General features: G+C 46.2%; 1 protein-coding gene across 8 annotated transcripts in view; it reads left to right on the top strand.

The window, feature by feature from the left end:
- LOC309502702 (protein NLRC3-like) overlaps positions 1-18,460 on the top strand; it is a 109,356-nt gene that overhangs the window by 35,424 nt on the left and 55,472 nt on the right. For 2 of the 8 annotated variants that reach the window (XM_082175179.1, XM_082175186.1), the window contains one exon: positions 16,507-18,396. In XM_082175179.1, the coding sequence (XP_082031305.1) occupies positions 16,507-18,396 (1,890 nt within the window). Of the gene's footprint in view, positions 1-13,943; positions 15,788-16,506; positions 18,397-18,460 lie in introns of those variants that run through there. The other 6 variants (XM_082175183.1, XM_082175181.1, XM_082175182.1 and 3 more) reach the window with 6 other exon arrangements.

The raw sequence follows: 18,460 nt of genomic DNA, 5'->3' as shown, positions 1-18,460 counted from the left end.
TTTCAGCCGGTTCTAATTTTATTTTTGGATGCTGTGAACATTTTTAGCTAAAAAGACTGCCTCTCCAGTTTAGCATTTATTGTTGTTTCTGCAGTTAAAAAGACAAAGTTGAAAATTCTGGCTACTATCGTTATTTTAATAATTTCTTTATTTTTATTTTATTTCTTAATCTGTCAGGGTTATCTAATCTAACTATTTGTGGCTTGTGTTTTGAATATATGTTCCCCTGCACTTTAGGCATTTTGCACACATTTGCTCCTCATCCTGTGACTTGATTCTGATTTATTTCGTTTTGTATTTTTATTTATTAGAAAGGTATATTCTGTTCTAATTTAATTTAGTAAATTAATTGTTTATTTTTTCGGTGCATCGATGTTGTGCTGTAGGCTGGCCTGCTCGCACAGGTAATTTAGCCGATTTAATTTGATTTGCATGTGAAATGCAAATCTGCAGTGTGGCCTTTCTGGAGTTATTTATGTTATTTCTTAGTTTTATTGATCAAAAATGTTTTTATACATTTTCTTCTATATCTTTGTGTGATTTTCTGTACATCGCGGCTTTGAAACGTTAAAGCCCCGCCCCCAGCCCCACCCCCATACACATGATTCGACTATTAGTCGACTATAGGCAAGACATGACGATTCTGATTCGACTATGAAAATACATAGTCGGGGACAGCCCTAACAAATATATGTCTTTACCATGACACTTTGTAATGCACTGTGATGGCGTTATTGTTTACAGTAATCAGAAAAAATTATCAATGAACCAATGCCTGCTGATTCTGTTGCACAAACATGAGAAAACTACACGAGTGCTGGTTGTTGTTACAAAAATAACGTCTCGGTTACATATGGTAACCCTCGTTCCCTGAGGGAGGGAACGGAGACGTACGTCGTGGTGAACGACGAATAGGAATCTCGCTAGAGAGGCCAATCTACTTCGAGTGAAACTAAAACAAGCCAATACACATTGCCGTGCAATCATTTGTATCAGCTGCGCAGCCTCGCAGCGCGGGTATTTAACGAGCAGCTGATGCGATTGCACTTCAGTTTTTTGCTGAGGAGCCAAGCCTGAAAAAGCTGGACGCCCCTGCGGGTAGCAGCAGATGTGGCGACGGGACGTACGTCTCCGTTCCCTCCCTCAGGGAACGAGGGTTACCATATGTAACCGAGACGTTCCCTATCGTCCGGTCACTACGACGTACGTCGTGGTGAACGACGAATAGGAATCCCTACCAAAGCGCCACAGCTGCTGCACCCCATCCAGCGCCCTGTGTAAGCCTCCACACCTTCTTGCCTGGAAGAACGATAGGAGAAGGCTTACACCGAGAGTATCCGTCACTGTTGTTCCGTTATAACCCATACAGTGAGATTATTGGATAACACTGGGAAAGCGTGCCCGATCTGAGGGAGGGGAACGCTGCGGGAGCCACATTCTTAAGAAGAGTTATGTGGGAATAGACATATGGACTAACCCGAGGGTTGTACTGCATATGAATAATGGGTGACTTAGCCCAAGGGAAAGACACAGGCTTCCGTTTAGGAGCAGCCGTGGAGAATATACACATATGGGATCCCCGTAGGGTCACACATATGGGACCCAGCCTAGACCCGGATCTCAAGGATTCAGCGGATAAAGGCCTGGCACTGGACGCTCCGCCATGTCCGTGCCGAGGGTGTTGGAGGACTCAACAGGTTCGACTCTGGAGCAATAAGGATGCACAGTAGGATGCAGCAAGCCGACAGAGCCGGTACTCACAGTGCTTCTACCCGTTTAGGGTGAGAACACGGGAGGACACAGGCTCTACACGTAGGCTATAGAATCTAGCGAACGTGTTAGGTGTCGCCCAGCCCGCAGCTCTACAGATATCTGTTAGCGAGGAGCCACGTGCCAGCGCCCAGGAGGATGCAACGCCTCTCGTGGAGTGTGCATGCAACCTGAGCGGGCAGGGCACGCCTTGGGCTTGGTAAGCCAAGGCGATGGCATCCACTATCCAGTGGGCCATCCTCTGCTTGGAGACAGCCTTTCCCTTCTGCTGGCCTCCGTAACAGACAAAGAGCTGGTCTGAGGTCCTGATGCTTTGAGTTCTGTCCACGTACATACGCAGAGCGCGAACGGGACAGAGCAAAGCCAGGGCTGGGTCTGCCTCCTCCAGGGGCAGTGCTTGCAGGTTCACTACCTGATCTCTAAAGGGAGTGGTAGGAACCTTGGGCACATAGCCAGGCCGGGGTCTCAGTACAACATGGTTGTCACCCGGCCCGAACTCTAGGCACTATTCGTCGACCGAAAATGCTTGCAGGTCCCCTACCCTCTTGATCGAAGCCAGTGCAATCAGCAGCAAAGTCTTCAAGGAGAGAAGCTTTAAGTCTGCTGACTGCAAAGGCTCAAAGGGAGCATCCTGAAGTGCTCGGAGCACCAGGGAAAGGTCCCAAGAGGGTATGGAGGGGGGACGAGGAGGATTTAATCGTCTCGCCCCCCTAAGGAACCTGACGACCAGGTCGTGCTTCCCAACTGTTTTGCCATCTATGTGGTCATGATATGCTGAAATAGCAGCAGCATGTACTTTAAGGGTGGAGGGAGACAGCCTTCGCTCCAACCCTTGCTGCAAGAAGGAAAGCACTGACCCTATCGAACATCTTCGGGGGTCCTCTCTACGGGAGGAACACCACTCGACGAACAGGTTCCACTTCAAGGCGTACGCACATCTCGTAGACGGCGCTCGCGCAGAAGTGATGGTGTTAAGTACCTCTGGGGGTAAGTCACCTAGAACCTCCGCGTCCCGTCTAGGGACCAGACATGGAGTTTCCAGAGGTCTGGACACGGGTGCCATAGGGTGCCCCGTCTCTGAGTCAGAAGATCCTTCCTCAGAGGAATGGGCCAGGGAGGGACTGTCACGAGGAGCATGAGTTCTGGGAACCAAGTCCGGGTGGGCCAATAGGGAGCCACCAGAAGGACCTGCTCCTCGTCCTCCCTGACTTTGCACAGGGTCTGTGCAAGTAGGCTCACTGGGGGAAATGCATATTTGCAGAGGCCCCGGGGCCAGCTGTGAGCCAGTGCGTCCGTGCCGAGTGTTCCCTCGGTCAGGGAGTAAAACAGCTGGCAGTGGGAGGTCTCTGAGGAGGCAAACAGGTCTACCTGAGCCTCCCCGAACTCTCTCCAGATCAGCTGAACCACCTGGGGGTGGAGTCGCCATTCTCCCGGGAGCACAGCTCGTGATAGCTCGTCGGCCACACGGTTGAGCACACCGGGGACATACATGGCTCGAAGCGACCTCAGACGCTTCTGTCTCCAAAGGAGGAGATGGCGGGCGAGTTGCGACATGCGACGGGAGCGTAGACCACCTTGACGGTTGATGTACGCAACGGTCGCAGTGTTGTCCGTACGGACCAGCACGTCTCTGCCCTGTAGTGGCCTTTTTAGGCGGCTCAGAGCGAGACGAACTGCTAGCAACTCGAGGCAGTTGATGTGCCAGTGCAGTTGGGGGCCCGTCCACACCCCTGACACTGCATGCCCGTTGTACGTGGCACCCAGCCGGTGGCAGAGGCATCTGTGAATACCACAGCATGCCTGGACACCTGTTCCAAGGGGACTCCTGCCCGAAGGAACGAGGGGTCTGACCACGGGCTGAAGGTCTGGCGGCACGCCGGTGTGATTGCCACCCGGTGAGTGCCGTGATGCCACGCCCATCTCGGGACTCGGCCGTGAAGCCAGTGCTGAAGCGGTCTCATATGGAGCAGCCCGAGCGGAGTTACCGCTGCTGCCGCTGCCATATGCCCCAGGAGCCTCTGAAAACATTTCAGTGGGACCGCCGTCCTGCCTTTGAACGAGTTCAAGCAGTTCAGCACCGACTGAGCGCGTTGCTCTGTGAGGCGCGCTGTCTGTGCGACCGAATCCAACTCCATACCGAGATAAGAGATCCTCTGCACGGGGGCGAGTTTGCTCTTCTCCCAGTTGACCTGAAGGCCCAGCTGGCTGAGGTGCCTGAGCACGAGGTCCCTGTGTTCGCATAACTGATCTCGAGAGTGTGCCAGTATGAGCCAGTCGTCGAGATAGTTGAGAATGCGAACGCCCTGTTCTCTCATGGGAACAAGGGCCCCCTCCGTGACTTTCGTGAAGACACGGGGGGACAGGGCCAGCCCGAAGGGCAGGACCTTGTACTGATATGCTCGACCCTCGAATGCAAAGCGCAGAAACGGCCTGTGTCGAGGAAGAATCGAGACATGAAAGTACGCGTCCTTCAGGTCGATCGCTGCGAACCAATCTTGGGGACGGATGCATTCGAAAATGCGTTTCTGCGTAAGCATTTTGAACGGTAGCTTGTGAAGGCTCCGATTCAAAACTCGCAGGTCCAAGATCGGTCGTAACCCACCTCCTTTCTTGGGTACAATGAAGTAGGGACTGTAGTGCCCTGACCTCATATCGGCTGGAGGGACCGGCTCTATCGCATCCTTTGCCAGTAGGACTGCGATCTCCGCGCGCAAGACATGGGCATCGGCTGCTCTCACTGTAGTGGAGTGGATGGCCCGAAACTTGGGGGGACGCCGGGCGAACTGAATCGCATAGCCGAGCCTGATGGTCCGAATGAGCCAGCGAGACGGACTGGGGAGCGCTAACCAGGCTCGCAGAGACCGTACAAGCGGGACCAAAGGGACCGTAGGCGTACCCGGAGTGGGGCAGCGAGGTGGAACACAGGGGCTCGACTCGGGAGGCTCTCTCTGGGAGGCAGCCCGTAGCGGAGTCTGAGTGTGCTGTGCAACACTTACCTGATTCCACGAGGCCGGAGGTGCAGGAGGCGGCTTGGTTGCGTCCTCGAACTGCACACTGCTGCCTGCTGGCGATAGAAGAGGCGGATGAGAGTGGTGAGGATTCTCTCCCCCCACTGCTCTCCGGGCCCTCTTCGGACCCAGAGATGTAAGAAACTGCTCTTTTATTGAAAATTTGGGTACCGCTGGTTTTGAGGCCAGCGGCAGAACAAAAACAAAAGGAAAACAAGGATTTTCCACCCGGCCCTCTTCCGGGGGATGGAGCGATGCGGTCATCGTCTCCTGGAGAGCAGTCCCTGCCATCTCTGGGTCGCCCGTCCTAGGGCCGCTTGCTCCTGGCTTTGCCGCCCTTCTTAGCGGGGTCCTGGACGGGCGGGGCGGCCCGCCTGCGACTGGCTCCACGGCGCCGTTTAGATGGAGTGAAAGGTGCCGTCCACGCCCCCGTAAGCTCCTCATGCACTTCCGGGAAGAAAGGCACCGGGGTGGGTTGCTGAGAACCAGCGCGCGCCACCCCGAGATACCAATCGTCCAACCTCGAGGGTTCGGGACACGGTGGAGGATTCCACACGAGCCCGACCCCGTTGGCGGCCCGGGAAAGCATGGCCATCATCTCCGGGTCCGTCTCAGGCATCGTTGACACACCCGAAGGAGGTAACGGCGCTGAGTCGTCATCCGCAGAGACATCTGACCCACCCTCCGATGCCGCGATCGACATCTGATCCTCACAGGGAGCCCCAAAGGAGACATCCGGTACACACCGCGAGGATGGTCCAGCTTTCTCCAATGGGGGCTCAACTGGCTGCGGAGCATGAGAGGGGTGAGGGCTCCTAGGGGGTTGGTTCCCCGAAGGAGACGCGCTCACCGTGATCCTCAGGTCACCCACGTCACTGCCCGAAGCAACCCTCTGAGGAGGATTGGATCGAGGCAGCGGCACGGGGACTCCGCCCCTTTGCAGGAACGTGAGTCTCGACCGCAGCTCCGCGATGGTCATCTTCCCACAATGGGTACATGACTCATCCACAAACGCTGCCTCAGCGTGTTTAATGCCCAGACACACGAGGCAGCGTTTGTGACCATCCTGTGAGCCCAGGTAACGACCGCATCCAGAAACACACAGATAGAAAGTCATTTTTTCTCACTTGAAAAAGACGCTCTCTATCTGTGTAAGCTCTTTTAGGGACTGCTCTCACTGGTGCTGAAACACACAGGGGGAACAGACACTGCGAACACAAACGGGAATGTGCACCCGTCTGTGCGCTCTCTCTCTTCTCGCTGTCTTACCAGCTGTAATAACAGCCTTTGAGCGCTCGCGGCGCACCTTACCAGCTGTAGAAAACAGCCTTTTTTGTTTGCTCAGTTTACCGTGACAAACCACAGAAAGACAAACACACAAAGAAGAAAAAGAAGACTGTCCCCGCTGCCGTGTTGTGACACCCGCACCGAAAGAGAGATCCAAAAGGCTCGTTTCCTTCCACTCTCAGAAGACGCATCGAAGTGCTTGGCTCCGAAGCAAAAAGCTGAAGTGCAATCGCATCAGCTGCTCGTTAAATACCCGCGCTGCGAGGCTGCGCAGCTGATACAAATGATTGCACGCCAATGTGTATTGGCTTGTTTTAGTTTCACTCGAAGTAGATTGGCCTCTCTAGCGAGATTCCTATTCGTCGTTCACCACGACGTACGTCGTAGTGACCGGACGATAGGGAACATTGGTTCTGCTAAACAGTGCAGACGTTAGTTGGCCAACAGGTGCATTTAATTCATAATTAACCCTCTGATACGGTGTTAGTATAAAGACCTGTGTGCCTTCGAGTGAGCTTTCTCTCACTTCTCTCCCATTCTTCTCAGTTATATTTATTTTTCTCCTATTTTTAGAGTCAGAAATTATGCTTATTTGGTAATCACATGCGCGTGTTTTGTAAATAAATTGGTATTTATTATTTAATTTACAATTTATTGTTGAATTTGTTGTTTGGCTTTTTTAAGTTGTAGTATATGAGCCAGCTGTAACAAACATCTAGGTTACTAATGTAACCCCCATTCCCTTAAGGAGGGAACAGAGACATTAATCGTCAGTGACTGACGAATTGGGATCTCGCCTGAGAGGCCAATCACCTTCTAGTGGTAACAGAACAAGCCAATTGCACGTTGTCTAGTGAGATTTGCATCGCAAATCGCACACCCACTTCCGGGTATATAAGGGTGTGCGTGCAATACTCGCATTAAGTTTTCACTGAGGAGCCAAGACCGGGTCCTGGCTGTCAGCAGTGGTACAGGAGTTGTGGCGAGGGGAATTAATGTCTCCGTTCGACATCACGTTTGACGTTAATTGTCAGTGACTGATGAATTGGGATCCCTATGGAAGATGCCACATCTACTGACTCCTTCCAGGGCTCTGAGTAAGCCAGCTGGCACCACTGGGGCAGGGAAGCAGACAGACTTAAGCACAGAGATTTGTAAATCACCGAAGTTCCAATTTCAGCCTTACAGCCAGAGGGGAAGACACAGGCTTGTCAACTGGGATCACCTAAGGAGGGGAATGGTCATCTAGTCTAGTACAGGGGCTGACCGACTGGGTATACACATGAGTGCTAGACCTGGCGTCTGATGTATCCACAACACCTGACTGCCGAGGATGCTGGAGGAAATTCAACAGGGTTCGCCATTTGGGAAACTCAACTGAGGAGAAAGTTGCATTGCATCCCACACTTGGAGGGGAATGGCGCTGCAAGTGGGACCTGTGGCTATCTACTTGTAGATCGCACATGGAAGGACACCGGTTCCACTCTGAGATTATAAAATCTGGCGAATGTGTAGGGTGCCCAGCCCACAGCTCTGCATATGTCTGCCAGAGAGGTGCTGGGAGGTGCTGCAATGCCCAGGAGGAAGCAACACTGCATGTTGAGTGAGCTCTTACTCCGAGGGAGCAATCTCTTGGGATGGATATGCAAAGAGAATGGCATCCACTATCCATTGGGCTAACCTCTGTTTGGAGACAGCATTTACCTTCTGCTGACCTCCACAGCAGTCATAGCAGTCCTGAAACTTTGAGTGCAGTCCACGTACAAACGCAGGACGTGAACGGGACACACAGCAACGCAAGGGCTGGGTCTGCCGCTTCCAGGGGCAGCGCTTGCAAGTTTACCACCTGGTCTCTGAAAGGAGTGGTGGGAACTTTGGGTACATACCCAGGCCGGGAGCTCAGGATGACATGAGAGTCGCCCAGCCCAAATTCCAGGCACGCTTTGTCGACCGAAAACACCTGCAGGTCCCCCACCCTCTTAACAGAAGGGACAGGATTTTAATCTCCACTGACTGCAAAGGTTCAATGGGGGTACTCTCTGTAAGGCCGTCAGGACCACAGAGAGGTCCCAAGAGGGGATGAGATGTGGCCGAGGAGGATTTAACCTCCTGGCACCTCTCAGGAACCTGACTACCAAGTTGTGTTTCCCTAGAGACTTACCATCCAACCCATCTTGCAGAAAGGAAAGAACGACATTGATGGGGCATCTACAGGGGTCCTTTCCATGAAAAGAACAGCAATCAACGAAGTGGTTCCACTTCAAAGCGTAGGCACGATTAAGCTACAGGGCAGTTTGGCGATAGAACGGAGTGATTTGCCCATCAGTTTTTTTTGTTGATACAGTTGATTATAAAACTCTCTTATCCCGACTAGAATGTTTTGTGTGTATCCAGGTAACTGTCCTAATCATATTTTACGAATAGAAGTTTCTTTGTTAGACTGGGTTATTTTTCTTCCTCGCCTGTTCAACTCCCCCGTGGAGTGCCAAAGGGTTCAATTCTCGCACCCATTCTTTTTTCTCTGTATTTACTTCCTCTGGACTCCCTTTTCAGAAAGCATGTAGTATCATTTCACTGCTATGCAGATGATACCGAAATTGCTTTACCTCTGAAACGCAACAAACATGCTGCTCTGAAATCTCTTTTTGCATGCCTAAATGAAGTGAAAATGTGGTTTTCTCAAAATGTCTTATTTCTGAATGAATCTAAAACCAAGGTTATAGTCTTTGGCCTCCATGAAAAATTTAAGAGCAATAACATTGACCTGGATTACCTTGCTCCTTTACTGTATTCTTGGATCAGAACCTCAAATTTGAAAAACAAATAAATGTTGTGATTAGTTCTTGTTTTTTCCAGCTACTTCTTCTCTCTAAGATTAAATCCTCTCTCTCTGAGAAAACCTTAGAGATTGCTATCCATGCGCTCATTACATCTCGTTTGAATTATTGCAACTCTCTTTACTATGGCATGTCCAAATACCTATTGCTCGTCTCCAATTAGTACAAAATGCAACTGCAAAGTTCCTCAAAAGAAAACGTAAATTTTATCACGTTTCTCCAATTTTGAAATCACTGCATTCGCTACCTGTGCATTTTAGAATTGGGTTTAAAATTATTTTTCTTTTTTTTAATCCTTAAATAATCTGGCACAGAGCTATTTGTCTGAGCTACTCTGTCCATACAATCCCCCACGAAATTTGAGGTCTGGTGATAAGAGACTTTTATCTGTCCCCAGATCACGATTAAAGCATAGAGAATAGAGCCTTTGTTATTGCTGGCCCTAGGCTGTGGAACAGCCTTCCGGTTTACATCAGATCGGCACAGTCTTTAAATGTTTTTAAATCTTCTCTTAAAACCTACTTTTTTTCTTTAGGTTTTAATTCATTATGAACTTCTGTCATGAATGTGTTGTTTGCCCTTGTCTCTTTATCTTGTGTTTTGTTCAGCACTTTGGTCAGCCATGTTTGCTGTTTTTAACCCTCTGAGGTCTGAGGGGTTTTTGGTGTCCTTGAGATGTTCTGACATGCCCTGACCTTTGTGCTTTTTTCAGTTGCTTAAAAACATATTAATGGCAAAGGTATAATTACACTCTATTTAGCACAAACAGGGCTACCATAATATGTGAGCAACATGCATGTACATGTTTGTATTTTTGAGAGAATAATGTTTATGCATGGTTATTGAAAAAACTAAAAACTAAAGTTTCTGAAATAAGGCCACAAAACACATACTAAATACGTGTCAATAAGACTTTTGACTAATTGATGTCTTTGCCTAGAGTTTTTTCTTCAAAATGATGTGAAAATCATCCTGCCCTTATCATTCACATAACACAATACATTGATTTAAATCTTGTAAAACACTTTTTGTTTGTAAAGGCAATATGCGCAAGGGGCGTCAACGATTCAACAGCATCATGCATATGTAGTGGTTCACACCTGAGGAGACAATGGGGCCCGCATACTTAATGAGCCATTCATTCAGGTGTGTCACCTATAGCCACAAGAAAGAATGCAAGAGCAATATATATACAGTATATATATATGTATATATATATATATATATATATGTATATATATATATATATATATATTCTACCAAATTGGTTCACAGTTGGAAGCATGTCAATTTTTATTTATTTATTTTCACAAATTTTGCTTGCAAATTGTATAATATCCAAGGAAAACATGTCTATTAATTGTGCAGTTAATTCTCATACTGTATTTTCAGTTTTGGAATATGTATCCTCTCCCCAAATTTGTCAATAATAAAACACAATAAAAATTATTGAAAGAAAATGCTTATATTTACCTTTTAAAATTTGTTTACCTTGTAAATATATATTTTTTTATTAAAAAGGTTACAATTACAACAACAATTGAAGTGTAATCTTTCTTTGTAAAAACTAAAGTATACATTTTATCATACATATTTCAAAGTTAAGGATTCATTACTTCGAATATAGCCTACATTGACAAAACATACTATATTTAACATATTAGCAAAAATTGGCAAACAAAAGCTTATTTGAGGTGGCAGATATTTTACAGTAAAAATGTGTAATCTATCCAAAACTAATCAACGAAATGTTGTCTTTCATTTGTCTGTAAAATAGGTCTTTCGTTTTTATTATAAGGAATATAAATGTTAATTTGCAGTTTAATACGTTGCTTATACAAATACATTTTATTTCAACATATTTCAATCGATTTTACTCAGTATAGCAAAATAGTTTGCTAAAAGCAGATCATTCATTCACACACAGAAACGCAATTCAAATTTAAACCGTCTTTTTTGCGAGTTGTGGTAAACAGCGCATCTCTGCGTTCATTCATTCACACAGAAACGCGATTTACTTGAGAATGAAAAAAAAAACTTACTACATTATTCCATCCGTTGCTCCTCGAAATACCAGCACTTCTGAGGTAAGTTTTCCATTATTATTATTCCTCACAGCGCTGCGAGACAGTGTAGACAACTACACTTATCTGAATAAACTTGATGTGTTTTCTCGAGCTGATATGTGGGCGTTCACAGTTTGTATGGGATCGTCTCAGTCATTTGCGTTTGAATAGCGCGCGCTCTCCGTGGGCGGGGCCGATTAAAACGTAATGAGATGAGATGAGCTGGACTGGAATCGCTCTCTTTTAATACAGATTTCACAAGAGGAGAATATTTGTTTTTTATATAAATTACTTCATTTAAAAGAAGAGAATTCAAGCTTCATGCCTGTGTGTCTGTATGCCTGTTTGACTGAGGATTCGCTGAGTTATTGTTCATTTTCGGACGCGTTTCAGAATGGACTTCACTGGCAGAGAGAAGGCAGAACTCGCTTCGTGTTTATTTTTCTTTATTTGGCAAAAAGCACAACACTTTGTTTTTATTGTGAGTATACACAAAAATAATACACATTTAACAGAATCGATTGATGTATGAAACTCCTATGGAAAATCAAAGTCAACAGAGTATTTATGAGTTTCTTTTACATTGATAAAAAAAAAGCGAGCTGGTATCGCCGGCGATACCGTAGACCTCAGGGGGTTAAATTTGCTATATAAATAAAAACACACTTGAAACATGAAACTTGATCAGTTCACGGTGCCATGCCCCATCACAGGACTCGGTCCTGAAGCCAGCGTTGAAGCAGTCTCATATGAATCAATCGAGCGGCGTGACTTCGGCTGCGAATGCCAGATGCCCCAGGAGCCTCTGAAACATTTTCAGTGGAATCACTGTCCTTCCCCTGAATGTATTCAGGCAGTTCAGCACCAACTGAGCACGCTCGTCCGTAAGATGCACAAGTCATGGCGACCGAGTCCAACTCCATACCAAGAAAAGAGATTCTCTGCATGGGGGAGAGTTTGCTCTTTTCCCAGTTGACCATAAGCACCAGATGGCTTAGTTGGGAGAGCACCATGACCATGTTTGCGTGACTGATCTCGCGACTGGGCCAGTATGAGCCATCAAGGTGATATCAAGATGGCGCCGCTCAATGGCGACTTGGTACTACTCTCTGTTTTGGTTGTTTGTTTGGTGTTGTCCTGCACGTTCCTAGAACCCAGCCTTGGTATTGTTCAGTATGACAGATCTGCATTACTTCATATTCGGGACAGCATGCCCCTTTTCCTGCCCGATCTACCGCCGGATTGCCAACTTCATAAGGAGCGGCTTAAACAATGCTGGAGGACTCGGAAGCGGGGTGTGAGGGGTGGCGCTCTTGTCCGGCTTAGGCGTTGCATCTACCGCCCAGCTCTACCTAGCCTGATTCTTTCCAATGTCCGCTCCCTAGCAAACAAAATGGATGAACTTTCCATGCTCATTCGTACACAGAGAGACTTCAGGGACGCCGCCCCTATCTGCCTGTCTGAGACCTGGTTGGCTGAAAGTTTCCCGCACTCCATGTTACAACTAGCCGGCTTTTCTCTACACCGTGCAGACTGCACTGCGTGCCCACAAAAACTATGTGGAGGTGGGGTTGGCTGCTACATCAATAGCAACTGGTGTTCGGACTGCAAAAACTTGTCACAAACCTGCTCTCCAGAGTTGGAGTCTCTCACTGTGATGTGTAAGCCATTCTACTTGCCTCGAGAGTTTTCTTCTGTTGTCCTGATGGTTATTTATATACCCCCGGACGCCTCTGCTCTGGCTGCTCTGCAGCAACTTGTGGATAATATCACGGAGGTTGAAAACAACAATCCCGACGCTGCCATGTTTGTGCTGGGTGATTTCAACCATGTCTCCTTGAGGAAGACACTCCCCAGATACAAACCCCAAATCCAGATCGCTACCAGGAAGGATAAAACACTGGATCAATGCTATTCTCTTATTCCTGAGGCATATCATGCTGTAGCCAGGGCCCCCTTGGGTGAGTCCGACCACAACACTATTTTTCTTATACCAAAATATCGGCAGAAACTTAAAGTGGCAAAACCAACTGTCAAACTTTTTAGGAAATGGTCCCCACAAGCCATAGATACATTACAGGACTGCTTAGACTCCACGGTATGGAGTAATTTTTGGTCTGATGGTCAGGATATTAACATCTTTACTGATACCGTCACATCCTATATTCAATTCTGTGAGAGTGTTTGTATTCCTACAAGAGCTGTTCATGTCTTTAATAACAGTAAGCCTTGGTTCAATAATGTAGTGAGAGTGCTATGTAAGGAAAAACAGGCTGCTTTTAAGAGTGGTGATATGGTACAATACAAATTACTGAAATATGAATTTCAGCGAGCTGTGTTGAAATCCAAGGCTTCCTATAAAGCTAAGCTTGAAAATAAACTATATGCAAATGACATCAAAGGTGTCTGGCGTGGGCTGCAGGACATTACTGATTATAAGATCAAACACCATGCTCCAGTTAGTGACCCCTCTCTTCCTGGGAGGCTTAATGACTTCTACTGTCATTTTGATAGCGGAAATCACTTGCCCAGTTTTCTTGTTTAAGTTTGCTGACGATACCTCTGTAGTTGGTCTTATTACTAACGGAGATTAGTCTGACTACCGCAGAGAAGTGGAGGGGCTGGCGAAAGCTATAACTTGATTCTTAACATCTCAAAAACCAAGGAACTGGTTGTGGATTTTAGAAGGACCCCATGTCCCCTCCCTACGCTCTCCATTAATGGGGTGGAGGTGGAGAGGGTCACTTCCTTCCAGTTCCTGGGGACCACAATCCAGGAATTCTTATCATGGGAGCTCAACACAAATTTTAAGATCAGTAAAGCTCACCAGCGACTCCACTTTCTGCAGCAGCTCAAAAAGTTTAGAGTCAGTCGAGTTGCCATGACCCACTTTTATAGGTCAACTATTGAAAGCGTGCTCACTTTTTCCATGCTTGTCTGGTTCGGTCACACAACCGCTCAGGACAAAACTAGGATGGAAAGAGTAGTACGCAGAGCATAAAAAATTATAGGCTGTAGTCTCCCTTCACTTTCTTCACTGTTCTCCACCAGAATAATCAGAAAGGCTAAAAACATCATAGCGGACCACTCTCACCCTGCTCACCATCTCTTTAATCTCCTTCCATCAGGAAGAAGATATAGGAGCATTAAGACTTCCACATCACGGTTCAGAGACAGCACTTACCCTCTGGCTATCAGACATCTGAACTTGCACTGACTGGTAGCAGCACTTTATCAACTGTATGCACTTTGCACTTTCTCTGCCGGGGGGTATTGTCTTTTTTCTGCGGGGTTTTGGTCTAATGTCCTACTGTTTGCTGGATATTGTTGCTGAACATTGTCTGTTTTTTTGTATTTATGATGTTTGTCTTTTAGGTTATTTACATCTGAGAGTTGTACCAAGACAAATTCCTATCAACTTGTTGACATGGCAATAAATATATTGAATTGAATTGAAATAGTTGAGGATGCGAACACCACATTCTATCAGGGGAACAATGCAGGGAAACAGGGGAACTCCACGACCTTCGTAAAGACGCGGGGGACAGGGATAAGCCAGAGGTGAGGACTTTTTACTAAAATGCCCTACCCTCGAATGCAAAGCGCAGGAATGGACTGTGTTGAGGCAGAATCAAGACATGAAAGTAGGCATCCTTCAGGTCGATCACTGCAAACCAATCTTGACTGCGAACGCACGTGAGGATCTGCTTTTATGTCAGAATCTTGAACAGGAGCTTGTGAAAGGCCCGGTTCAAGACTCTCAGATCTTAGATCGTTGTAACTCACCGCCTTTCTTGGGCACTATGAAGTATGGGCTTGTAAAACCCTGACTTCATGTAGGCTGGAGGGATTGGCTCTATCTCGTCCTTTGCCAATAGGACTGCAATCTCCACACACAGGACAGGAACATCCTTGTCTGCCACTGAGGTAACCCAGACGCTGCTGAATCTGGCTGTACGCTGGGCGAACTGAATCGCATCGCCGAGTCTAATCGTCCGAAAGACCCAGTGAGACGGGCTGGTAAGAGCTAGCCAGGCTTGCAGACTCTGTGCAAGGGGGACCAATGGACAACAGATGTACCCGCTGTGGTGCCCAGGGGCCCGCCTCGGAAGGCACTGCGTTCCGAGGGGGGCGTGAGTGTATTTGCACTTAACGGGGCGGCCGGGTGTTGCGTGAGAAGGCATTGCGTCCTCAAAATGCATCATCCTGCCTGCTGGCAAAAGAGAGGAGTGAGAGAGGCAAGGCATTGCGACTGTCAGCCCAGACTTCTTGTAACCCAGAGACTGAGAAAATGGCTCTTTTGCTGAGGTTTTGGGTACCACTGGCTGTGAGACCAGTGGCGGAACAAAAACAAACTTGAACAAAGGATTCTCCGCCCAGCCCTTCACTGGGGGAAGGAGCGGTGCCTTCACAGAGCAGCTCCCTCTCTCTCTGGGTTGCCTGTCTCAGGGACGCATTGTCTGCAGCTTGGAGTGTTTGGGGCTCTCCCCTATATTTAATGTAGCTGCACTGCAGTGTAATACTTAAAGGGATAGTTAATCCAAAAGTAAAATTTCTATCAGTATTTATTCACCCTCACGGAACAGCATCTTTTTCTGGTTTTATGTCTCTCTGTTTGTCTATTTGATTTATCTTTTTTTTTCCACAAAATGTATCAATTACTCTCTCAACACTATTTTTTTAAGAAAAGAGGAGGACACTCCAAAAAAGTCTCTATGAAAAGATAGAAGATGAAGACATTTCCTAAACTGAGTTTCAATTAACCCATGAAGAATCTGCCCTCTGCATTCAGTGATACAACGATGACTTCTAACCGCAGGTAAGACATTTTTGCATTTAGGAGAGGCTTTTATCCAAAGTGATTTGTTAATGGTATATATATATATATATAATCCAAATATAAATGAAAGTCGAAAGCACATTTTTAGTACACAATCATACCTGGAAACAAGTCCTGTTCAAATACGCTATATGGACCATTCTACAGAATTGGTTCAAAGCTAGAGTTGGAAACATCTTGAAAAAAAATAAAAAAATCCAGTTAATTAAACAGTTAATTCTCATGCTGTATTTTCTGAAAGTTTTGGAATATTTATCTTCTCCCCAAATGTGTCACCAATAAAAAACAATTATAAATAATTTAATGAGAAGGCTTATATTGACCTATTAAGATTTTGTTTACATCTACCTTGCAAATATATTTTTTTGCTATTTTATTCAAACGTTTTCACATGTAAATCAACAACAATTTTCAAATTTCTTTTTAAAAAGTATAGGCTACATTTTATCATACGTATTTCAAAGTTAAGGATTCATTAGTTTGAATATTCGAATATATTGAATATCTTTCACTTGATAATATACTGTAGTGCAACACAGATAAATAATGATTTAAGAAATTCAGTAAACATACGCAGCATATGCACTGCACAGGGGTAGCGAAGTCATACCTGGTAATCAATACATTTCTGATGGTCTCCAAGGGTCATTGCAATGGCTGTAATTGTCTTTTTGTTGCTATTCTCTTTTTAATTTCAGCAGGGGAGAGATATATGAGCTGATCAGATCTGTGCCGTCATCTACATCCCACTATCAGACCCATATCAGTCAGGACAAATCTGAAGCAGTCCTACAGACACACACACTGGAGACTGGAGACCTGCAGAGAGTCAAAGACCAACACAAAACCAGCATGAAGAACAAGTATGAGAGATTATTTGAGGGAATCAAGCTACAGGGGAATCAAACCCTCCTGAACAGGATCTACACACAGCTCTACATCATAGAGGGAGAGAGAGAAGGAGTGAATAAGGAACATGAGGTTTTACAGATGGAGAAAACAGCCAGAACAAAACACTCACAAGACACTCCAATCTTCTGCAATGACATATTTAAAGCCTCACCTGAACCAGTACGTGAGAAAGACCAAATCAAGACTGTTCTTACTAAAGGCATCGCTGGAATCGGGAAAACTGTCTCTGTGCAGAAGTTCATTCTGGACTGGGCCGAGGGAAAAGCCAATCATGATGTAGATTTCATGTTTATGCTTCCATTACGAGAGCTGAACTTCATCCGAGATCATCAGTACAGTCTTCACAGACTTCTGCTGGACTTTCATCCTGAACTTCAAGATCTGGACTCAAAAAAGATTTATAAGGAGTGTAAAGTCATGTTAATCTTTGATGGTCTGGATGAAAGCAGAATCCCATTGATGTTTTCAGACGCTCAGAAAGTCTCTGATGTGACTGAGCCTTCATCAGTGGGTGTGTTGATATCAAGCCTCATGAAAGGAGAGCTGCTTCCCTCTGCTCTCATCTGGATCACCTCCAGACCAGCAGCAGCCAATCAGATCCCCTCCAAATACATCAGTCGTCTGACAGAAATTCAGGGATTCAATGAACATCAGAAGGAAGAATATTTCATGAAGAGAATCAGTGACGAGCATCAAGCCAGCAGAATCATCTCACACATCAGAAGAGCAAGAAGCCTCCACATCATGTGCCACATACCCGTCTTCTGCTGGATCTCATCCACTGTGCTTCAGAAGCTCCTGGAAGAAGATCTAAGTGCAGAAATCCCTCAAACTCTGACTGAAATGTACATCCACTTCCTGCTGATTCAGATCAACATGAGGAATCAGAAGTATGAAGAGAGAGATCCAGGGAAACTCCTGCAGTCCAACAGAGAAGTGATTGTGAAACTTGCTGAAGTGGCTTTCAAACAGCTGATGAAGGGCAATGTGATGTTCTATGAGGAGGACCTGAGAGAGAGCGGCATAGACGTCACTGACGCCTCAGTGTATTCTGGTATTTGCACTGAGATCTTTAAGGAGGAATCTGTGATTCATCAGAGGAAAGTCTACAGCTTCATTCATCTGAGCATTCAAGAGTTTCTCGCTGCTTTCTATGCATTTTATCATTATGTGATCAAAAACTTTGACACATTGCAGTTCTGTGATGTGATGCATAATCTGCAAAGGGATGCAGTAAATAAAGCCCTTGAGAGTGAGAATGGACACCTGGATCTGTTCTTGCGGTTCCTGCTGGGTGTCTCACTGGAGTCCAATCAGAGACTCTTACAGGATCTACTGACTCACACAGAGAACAGCTCAGAGAGCATCAGGAGAACCACACATTACATTAAAGAGAAGATCAAAGATGGACATGGACTCTCCACTGAAAGATCCATCAATCTGTCCCTCTGTCTGCTGGAAGTGAAAGATCAGACTCTGTCCAGAGAAATTCAGAAGTTTGTGAAATCAGACAAACACTCAGAGAAGAAACTCTCTCCTGCTCACTGCTCAACAATCGCCTACATGCTTCAGATGTCAGAGGAGGTGCTGGATGAGCTGGACCTCAAGAAATACAACACATCAGATGAGGGTAGAACAAGACTGATACCAGCTGTGATCAACTGCAGGAAAGCACTGTGAGTGTTTAATCATGTCTTAATAATATCATTTAAATATCTTTTACAAGAATGAAGCTGATAT

This window comes from Leuciscus leuciscus, assembly GCF_965113295.1.
Source record: "Leuciscus leuciscus genome assembly, chromosome: 7".
Classification (NCBI taxonomy): Eukaryota; Metazoa; Chordata; class Actinopteri; order Cypriniformes; family Leuciscidae; genus Leuciscus; species Leuciscus leuciscus.
The sequence above is the reverse complement of the archived record's forward strand: the minus strand, read 5'-3'. Positions and strand labels throughout refer to the sequence as shown.